We start from the raw sequence: 21,440 nt of genomic DNA, 5'->3' as shown, positions 1-21,440 counted from the left end.
AACTCCAAGCCAGCCTTAGTAGTAGATGCTTCACCCTAACCTGATCCAGTTGAAGATGTCCCTGCCCATAGCAGGGGGTTTGGACTAGGTGATCTTTAAAAGGTCCTTTCCAACCATTCTGTGATTCCCATCAGAGCCAAGTGTCAGAGCAGTATATCCTGGGTCACTGGAATACTCAGAGGATTTACTAATAAAAATGCTCTCATTTTACAGGAAGAGGACAAGTCAGTGAAAAAGAAGAGCAAACACAAGAAGAGCAAAGAGAAGGAGGAGAGCAAAGAGGAGAAAGAGAAAAAGAAAAAGAAAAAGAAGAGCAAGGAGAAAAGCAGTGAGATAGATGAACTTGAGGCTTTTCTTGGCGGAGGAGGAGCCAGCATGAGCAAGCCACGGGGCGGGGGGGACTATGAGGAGCTGTAGGCTGGCTGCGAACTCTGCACCGTGGCTGTCTCCATCTTCTCTGACGAGTCACCCCAGGACAGGCACAGATGTGTAAAGCTTTGGCCATTTCATGTATATTCTCTCAAACCAGAGTGAGCAAAACAAAAGCTTTACATCTGTGTGTGCTGGCCTGGTGCATCGTTACACAAAGCAAACGCAGCTGAGATGTACGTGAGCCAGGGGAAGGTTCAGGGTACGGCTTCCAGGCTGTCGGCTTTTCTCCTTCCAGAGATGCCCCGTCGGGTCGCTGGCAGGGTGTGGGCGTGAGGGGACCTGCCTCCTACTCCATCCCTGCTGCATTCCACTCCTGCACACTTGAAATTCCTGTCTTGTTAAGAGGAGTACAAAAACATGCCGCATGAACGCATCGTGCTCGACTGTCTCAAGTCTTTAACTTCTTATCCTTCCTATTTTTTTAAGGAGAAAGGTGATATTGGCCATAGCTTCACCCAGCAGTTGATGAGCTTTAAGTCAAGCAGATCATCTATGGTACAGCTCTCTAAAGTAGCAGGCGCAGAGCCAGCGTGAAAGAGAGTGTGTGTGATTTTTGAAGCCCTTTGAATGGGACCTTTCTGCACAGCAGCTTAATTAGCCCTCACTGGTGCTGCTGTTGGAATTCATGAAGCCCATTGATTTCCGTGGCCCCAGTGTCTCAGACACTACGTGTAAGCTGCTATGCAGTTTGGGAAAACAATGCAAAGTGGAAAGATAACCAGAAAGAGAGAGAAAAATCAGTGCTTTTCTGCACTTCCCACTCTTAAATTTGCATATTCCATAATCCCCTCCCGCCGGGACCTCTCAGGGACATGACTCCATATGGAAATTAAGATATCCAGAGCTTCAGAACTGGCTACAGGGCAGTGTTGGCATGGCAAGGCATTTGCTTCTCAGGCATTTTACAGTCAGGCTGTAAAGCCCCAGCTGCCGCTCTGCACCGAGAGGGACCAGCACTGCAGCTCAGCAGCGTCCGTCCTGCTCCAGCTTCTGTCCATACTGCAGCCAGCCAGCGTGCTGCCTTTCCTGCCCCAAGCAGAGCCCCCTCTGCCTCGTGTTTGGGAAGCCTTTTAGTTTTTGCTTTGAACTTAAACCTGTGGATTGGTACCTGCTCAGCAGCCATTGGATGGGCACTATGGCCACCCATGGCACTCACCTGTGCCTCAGTGAGCAGCCTCTGTGTTTGATGGAGTGGTCAGTACTCTGCACTCCTCCTGATTTGGTTCTGGGGTCCCTTGCTCAGCTCAGACGGTGAAGCTCCCTCCAGGTTCTGTGCATTTCATTTCCCTCTTGCTTGTAAGTTGATTTGAGGTTTGGTTTTGTTCTCTCTCTCCCCTTTTTGTTGTAAAATGTCAACCATGAAATCCAAACTGGAGTTTCCTTCTGTGTCCCTATCAAGCAATGTGTTCTTTTGATCCGTTATCCACTCCAGAGCTGTCTTGACCAGCAGGCATTCTCCTGCTCCATTTTTCTTTTTGTTGCCCACAAAATGCACTTGTAACCATTTCCCTATAAAACAAATTGGTTTTTTTGCTGCATGAGCAGTGTATCGTTCAGGTCTGTTTGCCATTAGCATTTGCCTCCTCTGAGCATTCCACATGACACTGTAGGGAAATTGCATGGGACTGTTCAAACTGCACATCTGGGGAGGAAAAGGAAGATTGGGACAGGACCGGTTTGCAGCCCCTCATGCGTGAAGGCAGGTGGGCACTTGAGCCTCAGCTGCTGCAGTCCTGAAAGCATTTCTGTTCCACCAGGATTTTGGGTCATGTTCGATTTCTGCATCGAGAAACCCTGGTACAGTCCATTCTGACTATAAAGCTCTGTTGTACACCTGCCTCTGCACATCTTCTTCTCCCTCAGAGCGCTCCTGCCCGGGCTCAGGAACCATGTGTCCCTCCACACCCTGTCACAGAGGGGTGTCTCCCTGCCCCTCCCCAGGCTGCTGTGTTCCCAACCTCACAGGATGGGGCATGGAATTAAAAAATCAGTCCAAAAAAAGGAGCTGAATGTAAAAACCGTGAGCTCTTTCCCCAGAACCGAAGTCTGCCCTGTGAGGGAGCTGTCGCTTTCCCCAAGCGTGGAAGGGTCGGTGGTTTGGTCAGATGTGGTTAGCAGGGGGCTGTACTGGTGCCCTGTCCCTCCTAACACCAGTGCTCTCCTCAGTTTGTCTGGCACCTGGGCCAGATTTGCCACTGTAGGAGCCTTCACACTCCCTGTGGCTTGTCAGCACAAGGAGCTGTGGCAAAAACAAGCAAAGATTAGTCATTTTGTTCTAAAATACTCCTGTAAAGAAGAAAAGCAGATGTGGGAACTGGCTCTGCTTACACTAGAGCCCCAGGAGAGTGTGTGGCATGGTTTGACTTTTGCAGCGAGGCCAGAGAAATCCTACCCTGTGGGTGAAGCAGGAGTATGGAAGGGAATAGCAGCAAGAAGGCACTTTTTATAATACACACAAAATCACAGACTGATTTGGGTTGGAAGGGACCTTAAAGTTCATCTTGTTCCATCCCCCTGCCGTGGGCAGGGACACCTTCCACTAGACCATGTTGCTCCAAGCCCTGTCCAACCTGGTCTTTTTAGACTTAGGCTTCTCCCTTTTCCAGGGGATGCTGAACTGGTTCGGGCTACAGCGTGAGGTGTGATCCAGAACCAGCAAGTGTGAGGGAGGGGAGAAGAAAACAGGCCTTGTCTGAGCCAGGCTCTCCCATGCCCAGCCTTTCAAAGAAGCTAAATATAAAAAGTATGTGTACATGCCTGTCATTAGGGGGAAGCTTCTGCAGGGTCACATCGATGTAAATATTTCCTCTGAGCATCTGTAGAGGTACCAGGGTATTTGCTTTTGGGTTTTATCAGTCATCCCAAAAAAAAATCAACAGCTTGAGGCTAAGGAGCTGCAGTTTCTTGAAGCTAACACTGGCCAGAGCTGCAGCATTACTGCTCCCTGGGTTTGGAGCAGTAGGAGGGAGAAGAGCAAATTGATTGCTGCAATTCAGCTGGGGCTGGTTCCTTGGCACAGCACAGGGAGCCTCGTCCGTGGGGGACAGGGCACTGCCTTCTCCCCTGCCTGGCTGGGATCCACAGGGCCCTTGGCCACCATCCGACTGCATCTTGGCTTCTGCTATGCCAGCTGGGAGCCAGAGTACTCGAGATAAGCCAGGAGAGTAACTCCGTGGGTGCCTGCTCCCACCCACTGTGTCCTTCCAGCCATGATGGCTCAGGTGCTGCCCCAGCCTCTGTGGGGTGTTTATTTCGGGAGTGTTCCTTGCTGTACCCCCCCTTGGAGTGGGACAATCTGATGTGACAGTTCACAGCTCCCATCACTTCCAGTGTGTGACGATGCAGCTGCTGTGGTGGGACGTGGTGCAGTCAGAGTCCTGACTGACGTTCTGATCTCAGCAGGCTTCACCTGGCTGCCTGGCAGCCCTGTGGCTCCTCAGCTGGGAGCTGGTTTTGGGGAGACCTTCCAGCTGCCCCAGAGTGACCCGACTCCTCTGTGCTGTACCTGTTCTCCCCAGGGATTCCTCCTGTGTGCACAGCATTTCCCTCCTGATGGCCCAGGTCTCATTTGCACAGGTGGCTGCCCCTGCCTGCTAAAAAAGCTCTTCCTTATGTTGATCTGTGTTAGTGGCTGTCACAAAAGTCATCCCTGCAGGAGATCCAAGCTGCTGAGCCGTGTGCCCCAGCCCTGCAGGGCCTGTGCTGAAGGGATCGTGGCTCTGATGCCTGGCCTGTGGCTGCCTCTTTCCCCTGTCAAACACCATATAGGGAACCAGCACCAGGACAGGCTGACGGGCCCCTGCAGCCCCCACCTCCAGATCAGTTTTTGGCATCCCTGGATTTCACTGACCGTGGCAGGAGGCTGGAACCAGCTGATCTCTAAGGATTCTTCCAACCCAAAGCACTCCCTGATTCTATAATCCCTGTGGAAAGTTGTCCATCACCTTCTGCCTTGGGGCTTGAGAGCTGTCTGATCATTGCCATCCAGATTTATTCCTGGACAATTTATGCTGATTTGTTCCTTTGCTAGAACTGTGGTTTAAGTGCTGCTCCCTCTTCCCAGCCCTTTGCCAAAGGGGCTCTATCCCTGCTCTGCCATTTTCCTGTGGGCCAGTCCATCCCACAGCTGTGCCCATTGGCACCAATTCCCTTTAGAGTTCATCTTTCTGTGGTCGTGCTAGTCCAGCTGAGGTCATGCCAGGACTGGTTCTTAATGATTCCCATACAATCCCTCTCCTGCTGACCCTGGGATGGGACTGGCCTTTTCCACAGCTGTATCCTGGCTCACCAGTGCACGTGGCCTCTGTCATTCTCCATAGTTAATGCCAAGGGCCATGTGCAAGGAGTGCCCCAATGCTGCCCTTTGGGGGATACAGCTTCACCCTATTTCTGTTGCTCCCATAAGGTTAAAACAAGGTTTTTTCCTGGCTTGCCAAGGCCCCAGGGTGGGAATTTGCTTCCTTCCCCCCAGCAGTGAACTTGAAAAGGTCATTGGAACTCGAGTTTTAGCAGGACACAAAATGAATGTGTGAGGCTGTGGGTGCTCTTGGAGGCTCAGGGGGGCTGTGGTGCCGGAGATAAACCTGGCTGCCCCCAGGCCTGGTGCAGAATGGACTTGGGCAGGGGCTGGCCTAGGGGCACACTGGGTTTGCTGCCTGCAGCGTCCCTGCATCCAAGGGTCCAGCTGGTCAGAGAGCCCAGGGTGCTTGCCTGTCCTTTGGGATGCCCCGAGCAGCCAGATGAGTGATGCTGGGGAAATCCCGCAGTAGGACGGGCTTAGGGACCGGGGCCGTAGCCTAGCAACAGCCTCAATCATGACATAATATAATTAATCCAGCACTGGTTCAGTCTGATGCGTAAAGATACCAGAGCAAGTGGCTGAGCCTTTTTAACTTGTGGGTTTGCCTCCAAAACCGGCCTGCAGTGTCTCAGGCATGTCCGGCGTGTTCCTGACCTGAAGGTGCTCCTCGGTGAGTATCCAGACTTCCTCTTCCAACCCCTTGGCTGGGAAGTTGCTGAGTAAAGGGGATTGTCCTCTGGCACCTTCAGTGAGCCATCGTGGGCAATCCCACTGGGTCCCACAGGCTCAGGCAGACCCTGGCAGGGTGAGGTGTGGCAAGGTTGGCTAAACTGGGGATTCAGGCACGGAGCAACCTGTTGGGAACAGGACAGCATTACAGGTTAAAGCAGAAGTGTCTGCATGCATATGTGCTCTGCTCGGAGCTGCATGCAGGATACTGCCGTAGGGCAGCCAGCCAGCTTGGGAACCCCTAAAATTCCTGGTTATCCCCAGGTTGTTGGCAGGCTCTGCCTTAGGGCAGGAGCAAAGAGGGGAGGCAGTGGTGCAGCTTTCCATCACCACAGAGGGGAGATGGAGGAAGAGGGGGTTGCTGTGTTTCCTGGTGGCAAGGGACACCTGCAGGATGCCAGTCCTGCCTCTCCCTCCTCCAGGCTGGCGTGTGTTAGCACTGAGAACACTCCCAATGCCTGAGGCAGCTGCAGCCAGAGCCTGAGCTGGTATCTGCAGGCTGGCTGTGGGAGGGAGCCAGCCAGCTGGGAAAAGAGCTGTCTGGAGAAACGCCCCTCCCTGTGCCATTAGCAGGCAGCGGCTCCGTGACAGGGTGCGAGGTGGTGACTCCCACCTGGCCTGGCTGCCAACGGCACTGCCAGTGCTGGAGCCATCACTGGGTGTCACTGCGAGGGGCACGAGTTACCAATGCTGAGTGTGGCATCCCTGGGGTGGGCTGGAGGGATGCCCAGCACCCTGCCCAGTGCTGAGGCACAACCCCCACCATGCACTGGTGGCAGGGCAACACCAAGATCCCTCCTTGCAGCCACCGTGGGGGACAAGGGCATCCAAAACAGGGTGTCTTCTTACCTCTGGCCCTGCTGTGGGTCAGCAGATGAATACCCTGTGCCTGACCTCCAGACTGGTTTCCTGCTGGCCTTTGAGGACCAACCAGTCCTTCCCAAGGAGGCCAACAGGAATGTGGGGTTACAGTTTTCTGTGCAGGCAGGACCCCTCAGCAGCTGCTCTACAGGCTTCACTTCACCCTTGTGTGCCACCAAAGCTATGAGGGCTGCGGGGCAGGGTCCAGCTCCCTCCCTAGACTATGAGCAGGCAGCAGGGCCTGGCTCCTCCCGTGGTTCAGAGCTGGATGCAGGGAGGGGATGTGAGGGAGAAAGGAGGAGAGAAGCTGAAAGGAGGGGAGACCCTCCTGTCCCCAGCCGGGCATCACGCTGATGCCAGCCAGCTCTGGAAAAGGAGAGCATTGCCCCCAGACAGGTGAAGGGGCCGGCAGCAAGTGTCTCGTCCCATTCCAGCTCTGCCTCTCCCAGCTGTGGAATCCCCACGTTTCCTTGGAAATGGGGGATTTCGAAACAGCTTGCAGTGGTGCTGCCTGCGGTGGGGGCAGAGGCCCAGGCCCATGCCACTGCCCTGACCTCTGTGTGCCCCCAGTCCTGCCTTTGCTGCTCCCCCCTCAGCCCTTCCCTGTGGGCAGGGGTGTGGCAGCGGCCAGATCCTCCTCGGGCCCCCCCAGAGCTGGTCCTGTAGTGAGTGTTCTGTGCCCCCACACCGTGACTGCCCGTGCCAGAAACAAGAGAGCCCGAGCAAAGGGAAGGTATCAAATATTTATCCCTGCTGTGAATTGAGCAGCGTAGGAGGGAGCGGGGCAGTCCCTCGCCACTGCTTGAGTGGTTGCAGCACCCGTGAGGAGGAGCCAGCAGCCACCCCCTGCCCACAGGCCTGGCCAGCCCCAGCTGCTGCCCCTTCCCATGGAATCACAGCCCACGGGGGCACGGCACAGATCCGGCATCGCCTCCCAGTGCTCCGTAGGGCACCTGACCTGCTCCTCTCGCCTGGACGCCGCGGTCGGGCAGGGATTTCTGCTGCATTCGGGAAGCCAGGTGGGAGCCAGCAGCCTCCTCCAGCTGCCTCACTGGAGCTGCTCACGCTCGGCTCGAGCCATGCCCAGCCCTTTCCCGGCAGAGCCGTCACCCCGCGGGTGCAATCGCCCCGACGCCGGTCCCGTCTCGCAGGTGGCCCCGGGGACAGGCTGGTGGTGCCTGCGTCGCGCTGTCGCTTCCCATCGCGGGCCCCGTGCTGAGCTGCCCAGCCTCCCCCATTCTGCCGTGCCGTGGATGCCGCCCAGCACAGCCAACACGGGGATCGCCGTGCCCAGGGCAGCGGAGCCCAAACCCGCGGTCTGTCAGGTCACACCCCCCCCACCCCAGACAGCCTCGGGCACCTGCAGACAGGATCAGCCCGCCCTGTCCCCTGGACTGCCAAGGGCACCCCATGGGAGGGCAGCTTGGCCCCCGGCTCCCCAGGATGGGCATTTTGGGAACCTACTGGCTGCTTGACATCTGCCAGCCTGTCATGTCCTGTGGAACAGGTCCCAAAGCGCAGCTGGCACTGGCCTGGCTGCCTGGTCCGTCAGGTGAGGATGTGCTGTCTCGCAGTCCCTCAGTAACGTGCCTAGCACAGGACAGAGGTGGAAATTGTTCCTTTGTGTTTAACATCCTTCCAGGTATTTTTCCCCAGTTGCTTCAGAGTTTCTCTAATCATCTCCTTTTGCTCTCAGAGTGGGCCGTGCTGGGTTCCCCTGGCAGCACCACATCAGTGCCCCAGTCCCACTGCCAGACTGGAGCTGCCAGAGGGTTATGGAATCTTATAAAATAGAGACAAACAGTATATTCAAACAAGATTTATTTTATAAACCAGATAAACCAATTAAAGCTTCCCCAACATTTGAATACATATTCATGATGTCAAATGGAATTGGTGCTGCCTGACTGCCTTGAGAATTCTCAAGATTTTAGGACAGCTAATGTGGAATGTGCAATCACTCCACAGTAAGGTGGGGACTCTCAGCCTCGAGGAGTTCCCTTGGGCAGTGTCCCACCACATGGGAAGAATCCCTCATGGCAGTCCTGCTGCTCCAAGGGGGATGGGCTCCACTGACCCCCAGTGGGGCTTGTGGTCAGATTGTGGAATCACAGACTGGTTTTGTAAAAGGACCTTAAAATTCATGTCATTCCACCCCCTGCCATGGGCAGGGACACCTTCCACTACACCAGGTTGCTCCAAGCCCTGTCCAACCTGACCTTGGACACTTTCAGGGTTGGGGCAGCCACAGCTTCTCTGGGCAACCTGTGCCAGGGCCTCACCACCCTCACAGGGAAGAATTTCTTCCTAATTTCCAGTCTACCCTGCCCTCCTTCAGCTTAAGGCCATTCCCATTTGTCCTGTCCCTCCAGTTCCTTGTCCAAAGTCCCTCTCTAGCTCTCTTGGAGCCCCTTTAGGCACTGAAGGGGGCTCTGAGGTCTCCCTGGAGCCTTCTTTTGTCCAGGCTGAACACCCCCAGCTCTCTCAGCCTGTCTCCAGAGAAGAGGGGCTCAACCTCTCTGTTCTGTCAGCTCTCCCTGGTTAGCGTCTGACCTTCTGTCTCACCACAGCTGCCACACAGAGGTGACAGGGTCACCTGCCCAGGGGCAGCTAGTGCTACAGCTGGGATCAGTGTCTGGAGGGCCTCCATCCCTGCTGGGGTGGGTGCTGCTGCCACAGGGATCCCGGGGAAAACCTCCCCTCACTGCCCACCTCCTGCCCACCTCCTGCCCATACCTACTCTGACCCTCCTGACAGAGGGGTGCAGCGTTTTGCAAATGCTCAGAAAGGTCTTTCTAGAGCTTCAAAATTGCTCTATGCTGACCTAGTCAGAGCTGTCGCCCCCACCACCACCACCGTGTCCCTGTGGTCCCCACCAGCCTCCCTGTCCCTGTTCCTGACCACATGTCCCTGTCCCTCTGTCTCCTGATGTGACATGAGGTTTGAGGCCAGAAGAGCCCCTGCCCAGCAGGTTTGGGGACTGGCCTCTGCTGCCCTGCCAGGCCCCACCAGGGTCAGCATCCCTGGGGCAGGCATGGGGGGGTCCCTGTGTTGGGTGGCCCCTTCCTGCTCTGAGTGTCACCAAGGGGCACCGGGGGCTGGATCAGGGGATCTGATGTCCTGAGCATCAAATCTCACACTGAGCTCTTGGCATGGCCCCAGCTGGTCCTTGAGGAGGGCTGGTGATACACCCCACACCCAGCCTTGCAGCTGTGCAGGACAGATGTCAGCCCCCCACGTCCCCCCAAGCTGAGATCTGCCCTGCTTGAAGTCTGGCCAAGTGCCCAGCATCACTACAGACCCACACAGGTGACCTGTGGGCACGCTGTTCCTCCGCGCCTCAGTTTCCCCCTTGGACAGAGCCTGGCAGAATTGAGTCTGTCACATGCAGACACACTGACGAGGGACACACTGTCAGGGCTGCTGGGGAAACTGAGTCACAGGGACACAGTGCACTGTGGCTCTGCTCTCTGTGGGGCTTGGGGGAGGACCCAGCACCGAGGAGGCAGAGACCCCCACAGAAAGGGGAGTTTGCCCCCACACGGGCCCAGCGTGGCTGCTCCTGGTCCTAATGACCAGCCAGGGCAGGGCAGCACAGCCACGCACTCCACACACAGGGACAGGAGCTGCTTCTGCTGGGGACAGGCATCAGGCTGGCCTTTTCCTTGTAGGATTGCAGGAACAAGCCCTGGCTCGTGTGATCCCTCTGGCCACTCATGTGTCCCTTCCTGGCAGGACAGGGCCCCGGCAGCTCGGCCAGGAACAAGCCTGGACCCACCCAGCCACTGCGAGGGCCCAACACCCCTGTTCTCTGCAAGGAGTAAGGGACAGGCCCATCCCTCCCCGCAGAGCTCTGCTGCCCACGTGGCTGTGCCAAGGGGATCCCCTCCATCTGAGGGGCTGCCACCCCTGTGGGCAGTGGGCACAAGGTGGGGGGCAGCTCCCTCCCAGCCACTCAACCATTCTCAGCACCTGAGGCTGGGCTGGAGCTGTCCCTCCAGCCTGTGTGCCCCAGACCGGGTGCCCAGGGTGTCACAGCCCAAAGCAGCAGCATGGCCCAGTGCTCAGGAAGGTGACAGCTCTGAGCAGCCAGCACAGCCACAGCCCTCTGCTCCAACCTCCTCTGTAGGATCTTCCCCTTCCCCTCTCCCCCAGGCTGCCACTGGCTCGAGAAGGAGGAAGAGGAGGAGGAGGTGAAGGAGGTGAAGGAGAAGGAAGTGTCCACAGCCCCATTGCACATGCCATGGCGCTGCCATGTCCGGTGTATGGAGACATGCCTGTGGTCCATTTGGATCCCTCAGCACTTTGCAGCCTGGAATAGCAGCCACACAGGGGGAGCAGATGGTCCCGTTGTCCCCTGCCATGGGACTTGGGAGATGTGGTCCAGCCAGTTTGTCCCCTGATTTTGGAGCTGTGGTTGCTCCAAAGCACAGAGCTCTGGACAGGTGACCTTAATCTATGCAGGTGTCAGGGAGGCCACAGCTGCATGGACAGAGGGTGGCACTGAAGGAGATGCCCTCAGGGCAGGTGTTGCTGTGCCCACCTGGCAGCATCCTTCTCCATGCTGGGAAACCCTGCTTTCCCATAGGGATGGTCTCCTGCATCCTCGAGTGATCGCACCCATGGGGGACACAGAGCCCGGCTGGTGCTCCCGTGTGCATCAGCGGCCGTGTCACGGTGCCACTGGTGCTCAGCCCTGGCAGGGAGATGGCTGACACAGGGCAGCAGCAGGCAGGAGCAGATGGAGCAGCACGGCAGGGGCCGCGGGGGCAGGAAGCCGGGGGCAGCAGGAGCGGCCGGACCAGCAGCCAGAGCCCTGTGTCCTGCAGAGAGGAAAATGGAAGCGCTGGGGGGGTGATGGGGCCCGTCTGAGCATGGCACAGGGGGCCCCAGTGGTCTCTTGGCCCAGTGTGTGCAGCAGGGACAGGCTGACCCTGCTCCCAGCTCCTCCCCCCAGCTCTTGTCTCACTCATGAGTGCAATGAGTTTCTGGAGCTCAGCCTGGCCCCAGGCAGGGCACATGCTGCTGGTCCCAGTGGGCTCAGCAGTGCCCACAGTTCCCAGAGAGCACCAGGGGCATTCCTGCAGGAATCACAGCAGTGCCAGCCCATGCCAGCCCATGTGCTGCCCAGCACAGCTCTGCCTGGTGCAGGCAGCAGTGATGGTGGAAGGATGTTTGTGTTGCCGCAGTGGAGGGAGGAAAGGGTCTTGACTACAGGGATTTTGAATCAAGCAAATCCCACGGTGCACCTGCTTTGAATCAGGGCTCAGAGCCACAGCAGTTCCTGGCAGGTCCTCAGGGCCATGCCCATGCTGGGGCACCCACAAGTGCTGGGGCTGCCCTTGGAGCTGTGGGCAGCAGAGGGTGGCTCAAGGAAGGGGGAGATGGGGAAACTGAGGCAGAGCTGTGACGTGGGAGCCGTGCTGTACTGGGAGCTGCTTTGGCCAGGTATGCTGGGAGCTGTTCTGTGCAACGTCTGCCCATCTCCATCCCTGAGGATCCCCATGGGCTCTGGCTGCCACAGGCAGCGACAGTCCCAGAGCCTCTGGGAAAACGAGGCCATTCCATGGAGGAGCTTAGCAGGGGATTTCCCTGCCCAGTTAGCCCCAGCTGCACAGGGCCATGGTGATGGGCCAAGGTCAGGCAGGACAGGCCTAGGAGGCTGCCAGTACTGGGGGGGCTGTTGAAGCTGGGGGGCTGCTGGCGCTGGAGTGATGCTGGCACTGAGGGGTGCTGGCACTGGGGGGGCTGATGGAACTGGGGGGCTGCCGGTGCAAGGGGAGGGGGCCCACACGGGCCGTGGGATCTCTGAACACGATATGGGACTGAGCCCCCCCTGCAAATCTCTGGTGCCCAGGGACACCGGTGGTCCTGCGGGCACCCACACCCACGGTGCAGGGAACCCCCCCGAGGGACGGCACCGGGCGTCCCCCAGACCCTGCCCGGGGGATCCCAGGGATGCTGCGAGGGGCGGGGACAGGGCCGCAGATGGGACCGGGATAGAGCGGAGCCGGGCGTGGGACTGGGGATGGGGATGGGGACCGGCCCGGGGGCGGTGCCGGGGGAGGCTCCGGTGCCGGTGCCGGCCCCGTTGGTAACTCCGCCTGCCATATTTATGGCAAAACAAGCGGTGGCGGAGCGTCGGGCCGAGCCGTGCCCTGCCGAGCCGAGCCGAGCCGAGCCGAGCCGAGCCAGATCGGGCGGAGCCGGGCCATGGCCTCCCGAGCGACGGCATCCCCAGCCTAGCGCGGCGGCAGCGGAGGCTGCCGGGGCGGCGGGCGTGGAGCAGGTAAGGGAGTCCCGGGCAGGGGGCTGGGGTTTGCCGTACCACTGGGGGCTGCGGCCGGACTATCCCCTCGTGGCTCCCCGGATCATCGCATCGCATCACATCCCAACCTCCCGCTTCACTCCCCCGTGTTCCACATCCCCATCCCATCCTCCCGAGATCCTCCCGGGCCATCCCAACCCCCTGGCTCCCCTCATTATCCCCATACCATCCTGCTGTGCCCCATATCCCTCTTCCCATCTCCCTGTGCGCTCTCCACCTCTCCAGCCCCCCGGGGGCCATCCCCATTCCGCGCTCCTGAGCCGAGTCATCCCACCCCATCCTACCCGTATCCCCGTAATCCTCTAGTGTGCCCCATCCCATTCCCATCCCTATTCTAGCCCATCTCCAATCCCATCCTCATCTCCATCTGCATCCCATCCCGCCGCAGTGCCTGGGCCGAGCCATCTCCCCCCGGTGCCCGGCTCAGCACCCTGCGAGGCCCAGCGGGCCCCGTGTCGGTGCGCAGCGGGGTGGGGGTGCCCGGGGTCACCGCCCCGGCGTCTGCGACAGTGCCTGGGACAGCCCCGCTCCCCCGGGGGGCCGCCCCACGCACTCTCCACCCAGCCCCGGCCCCAAACCACCCCCCCCCGGGGTGCTCGCAGCCCCCCCCCTCCGCCTGGCCGTGCCCGTTTGCGGGTGCCCTGCAGGGTGGGGGACTAGAGGGGCCAGGAGTCAGGGCATCCCCTGCACCCTGGGGTGCTGGTGACACCAACCTGGATGCCAGCACCGGGGGTACCCTCCTGGGCTGGGGGTGCTGCTCCCCCCCGGCAGGATGAGCCCTTCCGGAGGCACAGGCAGGGTGGAGGCTGGGCAGCCGTGTGTGCCTGGGGGGCTCCGGATGGGCGAGAGGGGATGTGGCAGTGCCGGGGGCACACAAGCTCTGAGGCACAGGCAGGGCCACAGGGCTGGGGGGCACAGGGCCGTGTGGAGGGGCTGCATGATGTGCAGGGCGGGCAAAGCCGTAGGGGTGTAGGGCACCGTGTGTGTGTCGGGGGGTGTCCTGGGGACGGCACAGGGGGAAGTGTCTATTTGCCATGTACACGGGGCAGGGGCCGGGGGGATGACGGGCTACCTCACCACGGGCTGTGCCAGCTGCCAGCTCCCGGGGCAGGCAATGCGCAGGCAGCAGCGGCCGTCGGTGCCCTGCTGGCACACACACGGCACACAGGCCTGTGCGCAGCGGTGCTGGCAGTGCCAGGGCACAGCACGCACAGGCACTGCCCCCACAGCAGCTGCTGGTGGGACCTCCAGCATCATCTGCTCGAGTAGGGTGGTTGCAGCGGCTGCAAGATGCTGCTCTGGCTGCATGTCCAGACACAGGTGCCGCTGCTGTGCTCGGGGCAGCACTCAGGGCGGTGCTGGGGGCAGTGTAGGTGCTGTTGGCCGTGCCCACGGGGCCGTGTGGGGGCAGTGGGCCCGGTGCAGCGCAGTGTGTGCTGGGGCTGCTGAGGGGTGGGGGGGAAGTGCTGCATGCTCAGTGCTCTGCATGTGCAGGCAGCATGCAGGCAGCGTGCAGGCAGCTTACCTGCTGCAGTGCCCTGGGCAGCGCTGCTGCCTGCTCAGCAGGATGTGTGTGGGCAGTGAGCAGGCAGGGTGGGCAGCAATGCCCAAGTAATGTGCGGGCAGCATGCCCAGGGCACCGGCCTGCACTTGAGGCAGTGCCCCAGAGCAGGGTGTGCAGGCAGCAGCCCTTGCCACGTGCAGGGACAGTCAGCGAGTGGGCAGTGCCCTGGCAGTGCCCAGGGCAGCATGGGCAGGCTGTGGGGCAGTCACTGGCAGAGCAGTGTGCACAGGCAGCTCGGGCCAGGGCACAGGCAGTGTGAGCAGTGTGTGGGCAGTGCCCTGGCAGGGGCAGCCCAGGCAGCACACACCGTGAGCATGGCGCAGGCAGCGGGCAGGCAGTGCACAGGCAGTGCACAGGCAGTGTACAGGCAGTGTGGGGTGCGTTGGCAGGGGGCAGTGCACCCCACCCCTACACAGCCCCCGCAGCCCACACGTGGCACGGGCAGGCAGCGACCCAGTTCCCGGCAGCCTCCTGCGGGTCCCTCTGGCATCTGGGGTCGCTCCTGGCCCCCAGCCCCTCGTGCTGCCATGGCCGGTGCTCACTTGTGGGGCTGTGGGGGGCTGGGCTGGGCACAAGGGCAGGACCCCACAGGGGTGGCTCCCGCCCACTCTATGGGCAGCGGCTCCTCTGAAATTGCTGCTGGCCAGTGTCAGCATCCACGGGGTGACAGAGGGTGGGAACCCCGGGCAGGGAGGCTGCTGCCTGCCAAAAATGGGCAGCGCTGAGGGTGAACGGGGATGCCCACGAGCAGGGGGGGTTGGAGAGCAGAAGGGATGCAAAACCCTTTCCCTCTGGAGGGGACTCAGTGTCAGAGGTGGGTGAGTGTGGGAGTGCAGTGGCATCGGCAGCACTGTGGGACCATCCCAGCTCCGCCCCCCACGATGGTCAGGGGGTGCCCGTGGCTGTGTAGGATCTCTGCTGTCCCTGCACTGCTGTGGAGTCCCAGCCCCCCACACAGCCTCCTCGCACACCCACGCCATCCTCACCCACGCTGTCCTCGCAGAGGAGGAATAATTTGGAGAAACCATGGCAACCCTGCGCTCCACGGGTGACGGGTGCTGCTGGGTGGGTGGGGGACACACTGGTGCCTGTGGGACAGCACCCACATCCCCGACGCACAGGAATGTGCACAATGGCCTCACTGGGTTTGGTTCAGCAGGGGCTGTGGCTGCAGGGGTCTCTCAGGGTGCTCCCTGTGCCCCCAAGGCATCCACGGCCCCGGCAGCAGGCCCTGCAGCACTGCTGGGGGTGCCCCAGGACCCTCATGTGCCTTGTTTATTTTGCAGTGCTGGGATGGAGCCGCCACCTCAGCCCACTCACCCCCTCCCTGCTGCTGCCGGACCAGGTAGGACCCCGGGTTATAGTTCCCTGCTCACCAGCCACCCAGACACCATGGGGAAGGGCTTCCCATCACCACCGTTGGCATCGCTGCGGTGTGAGGTGCTGTCTGCCCAGATCCAGCCCAGTGTCCACACGCTGTAATGCAGAGGGGCCAATGCTGGGCCACCACTTTGGGGGCAAACCTGTCCTCCCAGCCCTGGAGGGAGACACTGGGACCCCCACCTCTGTCCTCCTGGCATCCTGTTCTCCCCAGCTCATGCCATGGACAGACACCCCAACCCTACTGGCTTCACCTCAGCTCCAGCATCCGCAACCCCCAGCTTTGAGGCGGGTAACGAGGGGGAATCCAGGTCCCTCTCCCCATCCCTGCATAGTCAATGTTTCTTGCCAAATAAAGTCAATTCCTTTCCTTCAAGAAACACCTTCCCTGTGGTCCTCTGCTGCTCTTTAAAGCCAAGTACCCTTTGGTGGCCTTTGCCACCCACCTTTAGTGCATTGTGGAGCAGCCAGTATCCACTAGCGCTCTCAGGCCTGTGGTGACCAAAACAAGCAATGCTCAGAGCACACGGTGAGGTGACAGCCAGCTGAGGGTCCTCACTGTGGACAGAACACCCTCGGTGTTGGTCACAGCCCACAGCAACTCTGGAGGGGCTGGTGGGGAAGGTCAGGGCCAACACCAACCTAGTCCTGCAGGCAAACCCCCTCCTCTGCTCCCCCAGCTCGCTCTAGGGAGTTTGTGCTGATGTCCCCATTGTCACACAGCTGTGTCACACTGTGGCTGGGGACTCTGCGCACCCTGACCACCCAACAGCATTGTCCTGTGGGGTGCAGGGTGCTGGCACGTGGTGGGTGTCAGACCCTGTGTCCCATGGGAGCTGGAGCCACCATCCCACTCACCCTCCAGCCTAGGGGCTGTGTCATAGTCATGGGACACGGAGAGGACAAAGCCAGTGGGTGCTGAGCCAGCACATCCCTTCTGGCACAGGGAGGCAATGGAAGAGTTACTTCCGACATGTGGGTTGGGGCACCTCTGCCACCCCCAGTGCCACCCATGGAAGCCCCAGGGAGTGACGCGGCTCCGAGCAGCCAGGACTGTGGCCACCCTACAGGAGTGTTTGTGGGCCACAGTGGGTGCAGCCATCGTGTGGGGGGGTACAGCTCCTGCACCCCAGAGAGCCCCACGCTGTGGGGGCTTCCCAGCTACCATGGTGGGTGGTCGTGGTGCCTGTTCCTGGGCCATGCTCCTGCCTACAGTGCTGGTGCTGGGATGTGGGTGCACACAGTCCCAGGAGATCCCTCACTACTCAGGTGCTCACACCAGGGCTGGGCACACACTCCCTAAGGAAAACCCTGGCAGTGAGTCCCCCCAGCCCTGCTCAGAGCTTCTGATTCTCGTGATGCTGCAAGAGAGTCCCTGCATCCTATGGCCTAGGAACAGGGCATGGTGCCTCGTGTTCTCTCCCTGCACTGAGCTGGCACCCAGAGCTGCCCGGCTGCCCCCGCATGTGGCCTGCCAGCCACTCCGTGATTTGTACCCTGGATCTGAAGATTTTTGGCAGCTTCTTCCCCCACCTGAGATCTGACTATTAACAGCAGCAGTGGAGGGTAGGATGCCCCCGAACCCTCATTTCTGAAGAGGTGGCCAACTCCCTGCCCTGAGCCAGGAGCCATGGGGATTGATCTGAGGTCCCGCCAGGACTGAGGCGCCTCATGTGTTCTCTTGCAGGGCGGGCGACCGTCCTCTGAGGCCATCTGACAGGTGGGAGAAGAGTTGCTTTTAAGATGACACGAACAGACCCACCTGACATCCTGGTGTCCACAGTGTACCAAGACATCAAAGTGGCCACTGCAGCCCCTGGGGATTCTGTTATCTGTCAGCCCCTGGCACAATGTGACGCCTCCATGTCCTCATCCTTGTCCCGCGAGCCGCAGCCCTTCAACAAGCGCCACTGCAGGAGTTTTGACTTCCTCGAGTCGCTGGAAGAGCTGGGCACCCCCCCGGCCATGGAGCGCCCGTGCCCGCGCCCCGGCACGCCTGAGCCCACGCCGGGGCCGCCGGGCAGGCGGGCGCCACCGAAGCAAGACTCTTATGTCGGCAGAGCCCCCGTGCCTCGGAGTGAGCCGAAGCGCCGCGCCCGCTCCAAGAGCGCTCCACGGGTGAAGTCCACCTTCACCGCGGTGCCCATTACCGTGGCGGCATCGCCACCGCCGGCCCGGCGCGGGCGGGAGGTGCTGCGGGTGGCACGGGAGCCCTCCCGCCCTGATCCCTCGCCGCGCCGCGACGGCCCGGTGCCGCTGCGGGCGCTGGCCAACGAGGTTCACCCCATCAAACTGCAGCCGCAGCGCAGCAGCGTCAGCCGCATCTCCCCGCTCTGCCTGGGCAGCAACTGCTACGAGGGGGGGCCAGGGGCCAAGGTGGGCGCCAGCCCACACGTCAAGTGCCGGGTGGACATCAAGCCGGACGAGGCGGTGCTAGTGCACACAGCGCGCAGCCAGCGGGCAGCCCCGAACCGCCCGGAGCCGCCACGCTGGCCCCGCGCCCCCGGCGCCGCCCGCAGCTTGGCCGTGCCGGGGAGCCGGCAGGCGTCCGCATCCCGCACACCCACCCCCAGCGACTCCTACAGCGGGGACGCCCCGCTCCTGCCCTACCCCGCTGAGTACTACGAGGCGGATCCCCGGGTGCTGGCGTACCAGACGGTGCCGGTGCCGGCCTCACGGGAATTCAGGGAGTACCCCGACAGGGGCTGCATGACCTTCTCAGCCGCCGGCGTCCCCGCCAAGTTCTTCTACGCGGAGGAGACAGCACGGTGCCCCAGCCCCGCCATGCCCCTTCGTAGCTCCGGCTACGCCAGCTACCCCTACCCCGGCCGCCACGCCGTGCCCCAGCCCTTCTACGCAGAGGACCCGGCCAAGGCTGCCGTCCACACGATGCCGCCTCGGACGTTGTACGTGGAGGAGGCACGGGGTTACCCAGTGCAGGAGGCGCCTGCCCGCGCCTTCTACGGGGATGAGCCCCGTTTCTATGCCCCGCGCGGGACTCCCGTCAAAACCCTCTACGCCGAGGATGCTCGGACATACCCGGCCCTCGGGTCCTCTGCCCGGCTGTTCTACGCTGAGGACTACGGGAAGTACCGGGAGCGGGAGGTGCTGTCGCGGACGTGCCCCCCACCCCGCAGCGCACAGCCCCTGCACTTTGGGGACTGGTACTGTCCCGAGCGGGCCACGCTGCCCTACCAAACCCTGCAAGTGTCACGCTTCCCCCCACAGCAGGCCGGGCGCGAGGCCATGTTCTCCTCCTGGCACACCAGCTATGGCGTGACCCCACCGCGGCTGGGCCGGGAGACCCAGCACTACTCCAAATCCTGGGATAACATCCTGGCGCCGGTGACACGCAGGGAGGAGGCCCTGCAGCGCGGGCGCAGCTATGAGAACCTGCTCACCCAGGAGCAGCACCGTGCCTTATCCCCCGAGGAGCGCCGGCAGCCTGTGGTGATCAACCTGTCGAGCTCACCCAAGCGCTATGCTGCCCTGTCCCTCTCCGAGAGCTCCATCCTTGAGCGAGTGCATGCTGATGGCAGCCGCGGACCCCCGGGCCGCTCCTGGTACGTCACGCCAGAGATCACCATCACTGACAACGACATCCGTGCCGACGGGCTGGGCCGCAGCGAGAGGCGCTCGGCCAGCTGGGACATGCTGGATGCGGGACAGGAGCGTGGGCCCTATGCCGTCCCCTGCACCCCGCAGCCTGGCCCCAGGGAGAGCGGCTCAGGGCGCCAGCGCAGCCTGGAGCAGCTGGACGAGCTGATCACCGACCTCGTCATCGACTACAAGCCAGCGCCAGGCCACCGCGCCGGGGACAGGGACAGCCTCGCCGAGCAGCTCAAGCAGCTCCTGAGCAGCAGCGCCCCAGGGCCCCCCCGGCGGGGCGAGGGTAGGCGGGTCCCCCCCAATGTGCCCGAGGGACCCCGACCCACGAAGGAGCAGCCAGGCCCCAGCTCCCGTGCTGGCGCCCCACGGCCCTCACCCACCCCGCTGGCTGTCGGCCCCTTTGAGAAGTCGCCAGAGAACTGCTCGCCCGACCTGAGCGCAGAGGAGGACGACATGATGATGTGCTCTAACGCCAAGTGCCGGCGCACGGAGACCATGTTCAACGCCTGCCTCTACTTCAAATCGTGCCACAGCTGCTACACCTACTACTGCTCCCGGCACTGCCGGCGCGAGGACTGGGACACGCACAAGGCGAGCTGCGTCTACGGGCGGGTGGGCAGCGTCTGCCGCCATGTCCTGCAGTTCTGCCGGGAGAACGCCGAGGTGCACAAGGCCTTCTCGCGCATTGCCAAGGTTGGATACCTCTCCCGCGGCCGCGGTGTCCTCTTCCTTGGCTTCCCCAACGCTGGCTCAGCTGAGAACTTCCTCCAATTTGGGCTGGAGAGCCTGCTGATGTCCCCCACCTACTTGTCCCTGCGGGAGCTGGACAGCTACTCGGACAACCTGGGGGACTATGCCCGGGAGCTGCGGGAGACGGGCAACCAGTACGACCCCAACGAATGTTTCCTGCTGAATGTAACCGTGGCCGTCACCCAGAAAGTGCCAGAGAGGCCATCGCCCAAGACACAGGTGCCAACGGTCAGGAAATACGCCAAGGTGGCCTTAGCCTCCTCCAGCCCCGAGAAGAAGATCCTGAAGAAGGAGCGGGACATGGAGACATTGATCCTGACGCCACCGCCTGGCACGGCAGACATCGACAAGGAGGGGGAGGAGGGCCGGAAGGCACGGGAGATCTGCTTCATCAACATCCAGCGGGAGCTGCGCATCCGTGGCGTCTTCTTGCGCCACGAGTTCCCCGCTGTCTATGAGCAGCTCTGCGACTTCGTGGAAAGCAACAAGCGCTTCACACCCACCACCATCTACCCCATTGACAAGAGGACGGGCAAACAGTTCATGTGCATGATCATGGCAGCCTCCGAGCCCCGCACCCTCGACTGGGTGGCCAGCCCCAACCTCCTGGACGACATCATGTGAACGCAGGGCAGGGGGCACCCTTGGGGCATCCCCTCTGTAGATAGGTGCTGTCCTGTTGTGGCGGTGGGACAGGGACTCCCTTGGCTGCGGCACCAAGGGGAGGGGGCTGCGGGTGGCCAGCAGTGCTGGAGGGACCCGAGGGATGAAGGGAGCCCAGCCCAAGGTTTGCCCTAGAGCCCAGAGCCTGGCGAGACCCTGCAGAGCCCTCTCAGGTGAGCGGTGCCTGGCCAGAGTGGAGACACCCTATGCACCCCCCAGCCCCTGCCTGCCGGGCTGCCACTCACCCAGAGCCCCCTGGGGCCTGTTCCAGGGCCCTCAAGTCCAAGGGGTCCAGCAGCGGCCCCACGGCCGGGTGCTGCAGGGAGAGCTGGGCTGCACCAGGACCGTGTTCTCACCGTGTCCGTGTGTCCTGAGCGTGTCACTGCGCGAGCAGCAGGGACTGTGGAGGCCCAAGGGCGTCTGGAGGCACCTGGGCTGTCCCGGGCCCCGACGCGGGCTCTGGGCACAGAGCGGGGCAGGGCTGGGGGAGGGCGGGCGGGGTGAGGGATCCGCAGGGAGCGGGCGGGGGGTGTCTGACAGGGTATCTGACCGGGGCCGGAAGGAATCGCCGGTAAGGGGTGACGGCGCCGGGGCCGGCGCTGCCCGGGGGTGCAGAGACAGGGAGGCAGAGCCCCGGCCGCGGCAAAGGGCCCGCGCCCGCTGTCACCCGGAGCGGCCGCAGCCCCGCTGCCCCTGTCCTTCCCCAGCCAGGACCCGCTGTCGCTCCCGCTGCCACCGCCGGGGCCGGGCCGGGCCGGGCCGGGCCGGGCCGGGCCGCAGCAGCCCCGGCGCCCCCAGAGCCGTGGCCCCGCCCGCCAGGACCC

The 21,440-nt window shown here is 61.6% G+C and overlaps 2 protein-coding genes across 8 annotated transcripts in view; both read left to right on the top strand.

Moving 5' to 3' along the window:
* The window catches only part of RABL6 (RAB, member RAS oncogene family-like 6), a 55,687-nt gene extending 53,417 nt beyond the window's left edge, over window positions 1–2,270 (top strand). For 4 of the 5 annotated variants that reach the window (XM_017834685.1, XM_017834686.1, XM_017834684.1 and 1 more), the window contains one exon: window positions 214–2,270. In XM_017834685.1, the coding sequence (XP_017690174.1) occupies window positions 214–417 (204 nt within the window). In that variant the 3' untranslated portion in view covers window positions 418–2,270. The remainder of the gene's footprint in view (window positions 1–213) is intronic. The other variant, XM_017834687.1, reaches the window with a different exon arrangement.
* A 3,022-nt stretch (window positions 2,271–5,292) lies between these two features.
* Window positions 5,293–21,290, top strand: CUNH9orf172 (chromosome unknown C9orf172 homolog). 3 transcript variants are annotated; one of them, XM_017834733.1, is made up of 3 exons: window positions 5,293–5,402; window positions 15,501–15,559; window positions 17,282–21,290. In XM_017834733.1, the coding sequence occupies exon 3, from the start codon at window positions 17,338–17,340 to the stop codon at window positions 20,575–20,577; it is 3,240 nt and encodes a 1,079-aa protein (XP_017690222.1). In that variant the 5' UTR covers window positions 5,293–5,402; window positions 15,501–15,559; window positions 17,282–17,337; the 3' UTR covers window positions 20,578–21,290. The 3 variants fall into 3 exon arrangements, with proteins under 3 accessions (XP_017690222.1, XP_017690221.1, XP_017690220.1); XM_017834732.1 differs by lacking the exon at window positions 5,293–5,402 and adding an exon at window positions 11,568–11,960; XM_017834731.1 differs by lacking the exon at window positions 5,293–5,402 and adding an exon at window positions 12,514–12,611.
* The last annotated feature ends 150 nt before the right edge of the window (window positions 21,291–21,440 follow it).

The sequence above is a fragment of the Lepidothrix coronata genome, unplaced genomic scaffold (genome assembly GCF_001604755.1).
Source record: "Lepidothrix coronata isolate B3197 unplaced genomic scaffold, Lepidothrix_coronata-1.0 Scaffold237, whole genome shotgun sequence".
Classification (NCBI taxonomy): Eukaryota; Metazoa; Chordata; class Aves; order Passeriformes; family Pipridae; genus Lepidothrix; species Lepidothrix coronata.
Note: the sequence above shows the minus strand (reverse complement) of the source record. Positions and strands in the feature narration are given on the sequence as shown.

Coding starts and splice junctions, on each gene's coding strand:
- CUNH9orf172 (XM_017834733.1), top strand. CDS start 17,338: ATGACACGAACAGACCCACCTGACATCCTGGTGTCCACAGTGTACCAA.